General features: G+C 42.0%; 1 protein-coding gene across 2 annotated transcripts; it reads left to right on the top strand.

The window, feature by feature from the left end:
* The first annotated feature begins 289 nt into the window (after window positions 1-289).
* LOC140243780 (actin, cytoplasmic 1-like) lies at window positions 290-10,194 on the top strand. 2 transcript variants are annotated; one of them, XM_072323449.1, is made up of 4 exons: window positions 290-584; window positions 6,800-7,030; window positions 8,252-8,498; window positions 9,560-10,194. In XM_072323449.1, the coding sequence occupies exons 1-4, from the start codon at window positions 438-440 to the stop codon at window positions 10,087-10,089; spliced, it is 1,155 nt and encodes a 384-aa protein (XP_072179550.1). In that variant the 5' UTR covers window positions 290-437; the 3' UTR covers window positions 10,090-10,194. The 2 variants fall into 2 exon arrangements, with proteins under 2 accessions (XP_072179550.1, XP_072179551.1); XM_072323450.1 differs by lacking the exon at window positions 290-584 and adding an exon at window positions 2,123-2,309.
* Window positions 10,195-11,220: the final 1,026 nt, after the last annotated feature.

Raw genomic sequence — 11,220 nt, 5'->3', positions numbered from 1 at the left:
GGGCACAAGGCGGAAGCAATGGCAGTGATCTGTTCGACATGCATGGTAAACCATTGCATGGATAATTCGGGTGAATAGAACCGATAAGCCGACTTGTATAGGCCTACATCTCCGCTTTGTATAGAGCCTCGGAACTTCAGCACCAAAGCGGAGCGACATGTATACATACAGTGCATGCAGTGTGGCTTTACATGTTCGTCCCGTCTACCGATATAAGCATGGGCCAAGAGACATAGGATTCTATGATGCATGCAGGTAATGACCTCTCTGGTATTTTCATGTGCGGCATGCATGCAGGATGCAGTAGTCATGGAGCTACATGACCGTGTACAGTAGTACCTTTTGACAAAATGAAATCGACCAAAATCTTCAGTGCAATCAAATTGCCAGTGATTATTACGTAAGAAACTTCCCATGGACCGATAAGCGTATCGTGAATGGCCTACGACTCCGGCGTCGACGACTGGCCTGCAATCGTGGTGGATAATGGATCGGGATTCATCAAGTACGGAATGGCCGGAGACGATTTGCCAAAATCTGTCTTTTCAGGCGTAGTGGGACGACCTCTGCACCACCATTGGCAGGTTGGTTGGTATCACTGCTATAAATAACACGGAGTATAACATTGTAGACACACGGCAGGATCTTGTTCATTTATGAATATCCCTCTCCCGACCATATGTACCTATATTCAGCTGATATTCCAGTCCTATGCATCTCATCAAACATGTTTTCAGATTTTGAAGCCTGTATGACGTGCGGGAGCTGTAGTGTAGGTCCTACGCGTAAGTTTTTGTTTCGTCCAAGGAGGATCAAGAGATGGAGTCACAATTAGTCTTATCCCTTTGAACACCCACTTTGATGTCGCCACTCAAAATTATTTGAAGTGTGAATGTGCCAAAGAGGTGATGATGACATTTGTTTTCTGTTTCATTTCAATTTATGAATAAACTAGAAAAATGTTACGTTCAAACAGTATGTCATAGCAAGGAGGTTCAAGAGAATGGAGTCACAATTAAACTGTCATATTTCCTTCGAAGCCAGGTTCGATGCCGCCACTCGAAAGTATTTGAAGTATGTGTAGCAGATAGGAGGTTCAAGAGAATGGAGTCACAATTAAACTGTCGTATTTCCTTCGAAGCCAGGTTCGATGCCGCCACTCGAAAGTATTTGAAGCATTTGTAGCAGATAGGAAGACAATTGTCTCATTGCATAATCATCAACCACTTTCTAAGGAAGATATGTTTTTGTGATGGTAATTACCTTTCGCCATCCCTACTTATAAAAGATAGGTGGTATATAATGGTAAAGACACGGGGATGCGCGAATAGAAATTGCGCAAATAAATGATGAAATGAAAATGAAAATTACTCAACTGGCCGTGCCCGGCCACTAATCTGACAAAGAATTATACTTGAAGAATAGATTATTCCATATCAGTTTTATTTTGCGGAATTAAGTGGAAAAGTAATAAAACCGGCTTTCCAGGAGGGTACAGTTTTACACACTTTCACATGATGCAGCTCTGAATTACATTCTTGCACATATTTCTGGAAGGGAGTGACCTTTGTTAAATGTGCTTTATCATTAAGTGAGATTTGGGTGGTTTTTTTTACAAGCAAAATATAGACAACATTAAAATAACGTTCAAAATGAATCTTCAGATTGCTCAGCAAGACGGCGGCATCAAATCCAGTCATCAAAGGCACAGATGCATCTATGGAATTCTTTTGTACATCAATAGAAAGGTGACAACTGTTTGAATAATTACAGCCAGTTTGAACTCCATCTCTTAAACCTCCTTGGTCACAGATTTCAAAACGGATTTTCAGATTGCTCAGAAAGTGGCTGTATCAATTTAAGTCGAGATTAAGACACTGTTGCATTATTTTGTGCATTCCGTATGGGAATCTGTCAGCAGCTGTTTGAATAATCATAGCCAGGTGGAACTACAGCTCTCGAACCGCGATCCGTAGTTCATCTGGAGAGTTTCGGGAAAGCTGTATGGTTGTCAGGGATTACCTTTGTCCTAAAAGGCAGTTAGATTTGAATATATCAGTAGTATAAAACTAGTCTATGAATATGTGTGCGACATAGAGCTTGAAAACAACAAATTGTAAGTCGAATGTCAATATCCGTGATCGGCAGGAGACGACAGAGACTCGATATCGGCAATGAGCAGCGACGAAGAAGACGGACCCGACACTCTGGTGATCGACAATGGCAGCGATAAAATCAAGGCGGGGTTTGCGGGAAACAAAACGGTCAGTACCGTGTTTCCTACCTGCGTCGGAAGATCGACGAAGAAGGTGAGACTGGGGCACACAGGACGCACCCCGTGAGCTAATGGGGCACTGGAGTGTAAGCTGGGAGCAATGCTTGCCAATTTTGTATATTATTCAAAGTTTATGCATGCCTTTATGACAATGGTTCTCCGTGACAACCCTAAAGCTTGCCAAGGTTTGCCCGACATACAACGGCGTAAATCCATACTGAGGAGTGGGGGGGATGGTCACCATCACCACGATTACAAGCCCATAACCGGACCGGCGCAGCCTTTTTTTTTTGGGGGGGGGGGGGGGTGGAGAAGCTTTGTGCCCCCCTCCCCTCCCCCCACACACACACTTTACAGGGATCGGATGCCCCACTCTTTTGCATGAAATATGAATTGGGAGAAAAGTGGCAGCAACAACATAAAGACTTTTCGTTCTTGTTGCTTTTTTTTTTTTGCTTGTCAGACGACTTTCGGCGGAAAATCAGACCTTAAAAGTATGAAAACATTTTTTTTTTTTTGGAAATATCTGTGAGAGGGAGCGGAACGACCGAACGGGAGAAGGGTGTGTATGGGGGGGGGGGGGGTATCCCTCTCCCACACGAGGAAGATTTTGCATTTTCAGACCTGAAATTCAGCGATCTGGTGCTCACTTGTGGTGAAAATTTTGTTTTCTTTTCTTTAAAAAAAAAACAATAAGAAAATGAAATATTCACAAATATTATTGAATGACAAAATCGTGGTATTTCAGCTCTTGCTGTGCGACATCACTGTGAAGGCCTACTAAATAATGGGGCCTATCATCGGCGTAGACAGGATTTGATCTTAGGAGGAGCGGTTATGTGAGGGAACGAATCAAGCGAGGGGGAGGGTATGGTAGGGGGGTTACCCCCTCCTACGGTGAAATCTCTTTGCGTTGAAAATTATGACATTTTTCAGTCCAAAAACTGCCGTTTGTAGCTATATTCTTCGCTTTGGAAATTAAGGGGGGCACACCAGGCACAACTGCTGTCAATCACTGGCAGCAACATCAGGAGAATGGCATAGCGATTAAATGCGAGCGAGCGGAGCGAGTGAGCATGAAAATTTTAACACTTTACAGTCTAAAAACTGCCGTTTGTAGCTATACTTTTTCGCTTTGGAAATTAAGGGGGGCCGCATCAGGCGCAACTGCTGGCAATTACTGGCAGCAACATCAGGAGAATGGCATAGCAGTTAAATGCGAGCGAGCGGGGCGAGCGAGCTTGAATATTTTGACATTTTACAGTCCAAAGACTGCCGTTTGTGGCTGTATTTTTTCGCTTTGGAAATTATGGGGGCACACCGGGCGCAACTGCCGGCTATCGGGCAGCAACATCAGAATGGCATAACGATTAAATGCGAGCGAGCGAAACGAGTGAGCTTGGAAATTGTGATATTTTACAGTCCCACATGTCCTTTATGGCTGTACTAGTATTTTTTCGCTTTGGAAATTAAGGGGGGGGGGGCGCACCGGGCAAAAACTGCTGGCAATTACTGGCAGCAACATCAGGAGAATGGCATAATGATTAAATGCGAGCGCGCGAAGTGAATGAGCTTGAAAATTTTGACATTTTCCAGTCCCCAAAACTGTCGTTTGTGGCTGTATTTTTTCGCTTTGGAAATTAAGGGGGGCGCACCGGGCAAAAACTGTTGGCAATTACTGGCAGCAACATCAGGAGAATGGCATAATGATTAAATGCGAGCGAGCGAAGCGAGCGAGCTTCAAAATTTTGACATTTGACAGTCCAAAAACTGCCGTTTGTAGCTATATTTTTCGCTTTGGAAATTAAGGGGGCGCACCGGGCGAAAACTGCTGGCAATTACTGGCAGCAACATCAGGAGAATGGAATAATAATTAAATGCGAGCGAGCGAAGCGAGCGAGCTTCAAAAATTTGACATTTTACAGTCCCCAAACTGCCGTTTGTAGCTATATTTTTCGCTTTGGAAATTAAAGGACAAGTTCACCTTCATTAACATAAGGATTGAGAGAATGCAGCAATATTAGTAGAAGACATCAGTGAAAGTTTGAGGAAAATTGGACAATCGATGCAAAAGTTATGAATTTTTAAAACTTTTGTGTTGGAACCACTGGATGGGGAGACTACTAAGGCTCGTGATGTCATATGAGTACAACAGTATAAAGAAAATGTAAAGAAAATTCAACATATTTCACTTTTTTTCGCATAATAAAATAGCACTTGACTTGCCTCTTTCTAAAGGCAATGGGAATAATATTACCCATAACATATGTCAGTAACGAGACAAGGGAATGTGTACTTTTTTCAAAAGATGAAAATTTGTGAAATTCTCTTTATATTTTCATTATATTGTTGTACGCATGTGACATCATACACTGCAGTAGTCTTCTCATCCAGCGGTGACTGCACAAAAACTTCAAAAATTCATAACTTTTGAACGGATTGTCCGATTTTCCTCAAACTTTCAATGATGTGTTCTACTAATATTGCTACATTCTCTCAATCCTTATGTTAACGAAGGTGAACTTGTCCTTTAAGGGGGGCGCACCTGCTCACAATCACTGGCAGCTGCAACATCAGGAGAATGGCGTAGCGATTAAATGCGAGCGAGCGGAGCGAGCGAGCTTGAAAATTTTGACATTACAGTCTAAAAACTGCCGTTTGTAGCTATACTTTTTCGCTTTGGAAATTTAGGGGGCACACCGAGTGCAACTGCCGGCAATTACTGGCAGCAACATCAGGAGAATGGCATAGCGGTTAAATGCGAGCGAGCGGAGCGAGCGAGCTTGAAAATTTTGACATTTTACAGTCCAAAGACTGCCGTTTGTGGCTGTATTTTTTGGCTTTGGAAATCAAGGGGGCACACCGGGCGCAACTGCCGGCAATTACTGGCAGCAACATCAGGGGAATGGCATACTGATTAAATGCTAGCGAGCAAAGCGAGTGAGCTTGAAAATTTTGACATTTTCCAGTCCTAAAAACTCGTTTGTAGCTATATTTTCGCTTTGGAAATTAAGGGGGGCGCACCGGGTGCACCTGCTGTCAATCACTGGCAGCAACATCAGGAGAATGGCATAGTGGTTAAATGCGAGCGAGCGGAGCGAGCGAGCTTTAAAATTTTAAAATTTTACACTCCAAAAACTGCCGTTTGTAGCTATATTTTTCGCTTTTGTTTGTCCCACTTTTATTTGAGAACCATCCCCCCCATCGACGCCTCTATACATATTAGGTTGCTTTTGTTAAGTGAAAGATCTGCTGCACACTCTTTGATAAATTAGGGAATATACGTCTATGTCAAAAGTGTACAAAGTTTATCCCTTATCCTGTATAGCGGACCTTTTGCATGTTCATGATTGCAATACAACGATCTGGTGCATAATTCTGGCGATATTTGGACAATTTTCCATTAAGAAAATTCGAGATTTGTCCTCATCTCGGGAATTGCTTGGGGGATAAATGATTTGTCTGTCTAAACACTTCCTTTGGGGCGGGGCAAATGCCCCTTTGCCCCCCATAGATTCGACGTCCCTGATCTTCCCTTAGTATGCCCATAGATGTATCCTGACTGAGTCATCAGTCACTGTCGTTTCTCAGGAATGATTCAGGAAATGGAGGGGATTCAATTATGGCGATGAAGTTGTTGTTATTGTTTGTTTGTATGTTTTCGTACATATTCTGCAGATGGTCCCCAGTTACTCGCGTCATAGCATGTTTACATGTAGACCTATACTATTTGACGTTGTCAACGCCTGAGCCATACCTTACAGTGTATATGTCGATGTTACTTTCTTCGCGAGCGAGCGAAGCGAGCGAGCGCTTGAGAAAATTATACATTTTCCTACAAGATAGAATACTGTTCAGCTCTGTTATACCTGTCTGAAGGCCGGCGTACAAACGTCATGCAATATGCCAAAATTGATACAATCACATTTCTGCTTCCTCCATTTTTTCCCCTCAAAATTCAGGGGGGATGATTGTACAGGCCATCCCCCCCTCCTCCATTTCAGGGGGGGATATATCCCCCCCCATCCCCCCCGGGATTTACGCCCATGCCGACATAGCAACTAACGTATTGGCAAACTGGATTCCAAGTATTGCAGGGCTGCCAACTCTCACTCATTGAGAGTGAGACTCACTCATTTTATTTTTGGTCCTTTCTCACTCTAAAACTTTATTTCATTTGCATGCACTTCTATATGGATCTCACTCATTTTGACTCCATTATTATAGCATTGGCCTATGGGAGTCTCACTCTCAACTAGTTTCCAATGTTGGCAGCCCTGTATTGAAAAGTGAGTTTTGTTGTTGTTGTTGTGGTTGTTGTTGTTTTTTAGGTATGTTTGGTAATACATGTAGCTCGTTTACATTCATGAATTTGAGTATGTTAGCAAACTTTTTTTGTTTTTGTTTTTTTTTGTTTTAGTTATGGCGGCCATAAGATTCAGTATTTCACATAGATCTATAGATCACTGGTCTTTGAATATTCCTAACAATTTATAACCCTCACGTTTTCGGTGATGAACCCAGGCTGCCAGCGAGGGACGAGCGACGTACGTTGGCGACGATGCGCAGCGGAGGAGGGCTACACTGAGCCTTCATTACCCGATCGAGCACGGCGTCGTCTCCGACTGGGACGACATGGAGACGATCTGGAGGTACCTGTTCCTTGACGAGATGCGAGTCGACCCCGGTGTACACCCGGTGCTCATGACAGAGCCGCCTCTAAACCCTCTCTACAACAGGGAGAAGATGGCACAGGTGGGTGTGGCTATCTCGTGGTAGCAGACAGTGAGGGTATTTCTATACCACTTTACATCATTGATTTGGGAGACATTAGTGGTAGTTCTGATTATAAAATATAGATTTAACCGACAGTTTGCACAAACTAAGCATAAACGTGTGGATGATTTGTTTGATGCCACTCCTTTATATCTCCGTGAACTCCGACCCAACTCAATTTTGTTCCCCTAACACAACTTGTTTACTCCCATCACCAAACTTCTCCAACCTTTCGTTTTATTTGTATATTTCACACGTTTATTCCTCAATTTGTCTCTCTTCATGACTCCTCCTTTCTCCTCCTTAGTTTTTTTGTTTTGTTTTGTTTTGTTTTGTTGGTTTTTTTTTTATCAACCATCCTTACTCCTAGGTCTGGGAGCTTTTTGTCACCCAAGTCACCTATTACAAAGTGTTCCCATTAGCAAACGTTCACCCCATGTTCAAGTTGCTTAAATTATTTAAACTAGCAAACGAACAGAACAGTGGGAGGTTTTTTTTGTGAAAGGAAACACATGAGTAAACGAGGATTTAAAAGTTTCACACCTTTTCAGATAGCAAGCATTATGATAGGAAACTATGTTTGTAAATAACACGAGGTGATGATGTTCTATTATTACCTCACAACTCCGCTGGTTGAAACTCAGTGTGACCTTTGCGGTAATCACATGCATGATGGCTTCATGTTTTGTGATTTTCGCTCTCCCCTCCTTCTGTTTTCCTTTTCATGAAATCCACTATAAATCGGGCTGTGGGGATCTTTGTGACTGGCCATTACAGTTAGCAACGTGTTCATTGTCCCGTCGATCGAGTGATCGAGCAGTTTCAACCTGGTCGGCTCTTAACAGAGTACCGAACAATATGTCACAATCTTGTGTTATAGCTGTGGGTTGGAACCAGCTGCGAGCATGATGGTTAGCAACATAATTATAGTGTTCACAGATATTTTTGCCAGGTGAGGTTGTTTAGAACCAGTTTCTATGGCCATGAATGGCTGTGACATCACACCTTGGTATAATCGAAAGGAATCATATTGAATCATAGTGGGCCTACTGTTGTTAGAACTGAGATGGATTTTCATACGCTTTCTCGGCCTCCGACAGCTCCATCTCCTATTCCTATTTCTCATTATCCTCATAATATTATTTCTCATCCTTTTCACCGTTTTCACCTTTTAAAATGGTTTGTTTTCAACATCCACAGGTGTTGTTTGAAAAGTTTCACATTCCCGCTTTGTACGTGGCCGTTCCCGCTCTCCTGTCGCTGTATGCCAGCGGCCGTGTGACAGGCTTCGCAGTTGAGTCCGGAGCAAGCAACACCCACACACTGGCAGTCTACGAGGGATACTGCATCAAATCGGCAACGTCTCGAACCAGTCTCGCCGGGCGCGAAATTACGAGCTTTCTCACGCGACTCCTGAACGAGAGAGGATATTCCTTTGCAACAACAGGTGAGCAAAGACTACGCGTCAATAAGCCGAAAGTTCGTTATTCCGAAGGTTTGTTATTCCTAGGGTACGTAATTCAGAAAATGAAATAAGGGTCATTATTCCGAAGAATCGTTAATCCGAAAATGAAAATAGGGTTAGTTATTTCCAAGGTTCGTCAATCAAAAAATGAAAAGAGGCTAAAAGTGAAGAAGAAAAAAAAAAGATTCATTATTCCGAAAAATTCGATACTCCGAAAATGAAATAAGGTTCATCTATTAGGGTTGTTAGTAAAGTGGGTTTTTTCGGATTGACGAACCCTTTTTTTTTCAGACTAACGAACCTTCGGAATAGCGTCACAAATAATGTTCGGATTAATGAACTCTATTTTATTGTCGGATTAACGGACATCTATACGGAATTTGAGTGTTTCGGAATAACGAACCTTCGGAACAGCAAACATCATCAGCCCGGGTTAGTGCTTTTCCAGCACAAGCCCTAGCGAATCGGTTGACGATGGAAGCCTGACCTCGACGCAATTGCGGTAGCTAGTGTTGGACTCGTTGTTTAATATCGTCTGCTGAAGCGAGCTCCACTTGCGTGTCGGCAGTTCATGTACTTTATCTCCCCTGGCTAACACAAACCCAAGGGATTGTCAAATCGTTTCACTTCAAGTTTAGTCCGGTGTTGGACGTAAGACGTCTTTCCTACCCCTTAGGTATTATTATGAATAGCCCATGTTAATTGCTAATTAATAGAGTAAAAGTCGGCAGTAACAAGAACGCGAAAACTCTAGACATGTCCGCACAAATCAGAGCCTGCGATCAAAATTAATTTAAGGATCGCTCTAATTTAGTGAAGTGACGAAGTGCAGTTTAACCAGACATCCCCATCTGCATCTGATTTGCATGTGCTAAGTAATAATAATAACGAGACATTTAATCAATGCGCTTTACAACGGTATCATTAATGAAACAAATGAGTCTTTAGATGTTTTTAGATGTTTAAGATAAGTGCAACGTTGGAAAACAATGACTGTAAATTTGAAATTGAAAAATAAATAATTATTTTTTTTTTCATGATAGGGGAACGAGAAATTGTGAGAGAAATCAAAGAGCGCCTGTGCTACGTCGCGGCCGACTTTGAGGCCGAGTCGTCGTCGAGTGCCAGCGCAGTCTCGGAGACCAGCTTCGAGCTTCCCGACGGACAACGGTTGACGATGGGGAAGGAATCGTTCACGTGTCTGGAAGCCATGTTCCGGCCGTCGCTGCTCGACAGTAATCACGAACTCGGCATCGCGGATATCGTTCACCGTGGGATCCAGACCTGCAGCCACGATATACGGGCCCGCCTGTACCAGGAAGTCGTGTTGACTGGTGGTAACACAATGCATAGAGGATTCGGCGAGCGAATGACGAGAGAACTCAAGGAGAGGATACCCGGAACCGATGTGAAGGTCATCGCGCCGCCGGAACGCAGAAGCTCAGTATGGATTGGCGGATCTATCCTCGGATCCCTGTCGAACTACAAGGGCATGTGGATATCCAAATCGACTTACGAAGAGTATGGTCCCACTGCGGTACGACGGTTCGCTGTGTTTGATCCTGAGAGTTGAAGTGACTTCAACAGATTAAAGAAATGCGTTCAGGGTCTTACTTTAGCTGCGCTCATGTTTGACCGCAAGAGAATAGAGACAACGTGAATGACAATACTCATGGTACTCGGTGTGTGGAAATCAAGCAATGAAAGAAATGAAACTTTTATTTACAAAGTATTTCTTCTGACAGTTATTGAAGAGAAATGAAATGAACAAAGTAGTAAACACGGATATGAGGAAGGACATTAGAAAGAGATATGCTTGACGATGATATAACGTCTAGAGAAAATATTGCATTTGCATTTGCCAGTGGAAAATGTTAGTCACATTCAAAAATAAAACGAAAACTAAATTCCCAGAGAATTTCACTTCCGTGATTTTTTTTTTCGTAAATTGTCTCTACTTTTTTATTGCAATAAAAAATCACATGTATATAGAAATATACTTCGTATATTTCTTATGTGCATTTATGAAAATATATACATACATGGTATAAGTTCAAAACGGTTTAAAAGAATTATCTGTTTAAAAATAACATAATTATTGTGAGATGATGATTTATGCAGGATTTTATTGTTTCTGTTTTATCGTTTTCCTCTAAAGCGCATAGAGACCTTGCCAAAGGTATTATGCGCTATAAAAGAACGGTAAGAATAATAATAATAATATTGATAAAGATAATGATAATAATAATAATATCCAAGCACTCAACGTTGACATATTATGCAAGTATAAACTTTTTTAAACAAAACAATGTAGTATAAAATATACATATATTTTTTTCGTAATATAGATATTAAATATGGCATTGTATTAACATATGAATGGTAAAGGAATGCGCTTGATATCACAGCATAAGCGACGTATAGAAGACTACCCACTGCTTGACCCTCCAACATTTAAACTACGTACCGAACGTACTTTATTAACCTCTCTATCACTCCGACAAGGCATGTTTTCACATTTCAGAGGATAAATATTCTCAAGTCTCGTGCGCGTAAAACAAGATATTTTACTCGCAAAGATTGATTCAGTAGCAATTCGCATGCATTTGAAATTACTATATTTTTTTCAGAATAACTGTACGCATGACCGTGTAACACGCATACGCATACACATACACACACACACATACATACACACGCGCGC

Source organism: Diadema setosum, chromosome 20 (genome assembly GCF_964275005.1).
Source record: "Diadema setosum chromosome 20, eeDiaSeto1, whole genome shotgun sequence".
NCBI classification, from domain to species: domain Eukaryota; kingdom Metazoa; phylum Echinodermata; class Echinoidea; order Diadematoida; family Diadematidae; genus Diadema; species Diadema setosum.
Note: the sequence above shows the minus strand (reverse complement) of the source record. Positions and strands in the feature narration are given on the sequence as shown.

Excerpts from the sequence above, each read along its gene's own strand:
- LOC140243780 (XM_072323449.1), top strand. The coding sequence starts at position 438 with ATGGCCTACGACTCCGGCGTCGACGACTGGCCTGCAATCGTGGTGGAT. Across the intron at positions 585-6,799 it reads CTCTGCACCACCATTGGCAG|GCTGCCAGCGAGGGACGAGC; the intron begins GTTGGTTGGTAT and ends TGATGAACCCAG. Across the intron at positions 7,031-8,251 it reads ACAGGGAGAAGATGGCACAG|GTGTTGTTTGAAAAGTTTCA; the intron begins GTGGGTGTGGCT and ends CAACATCCACAG.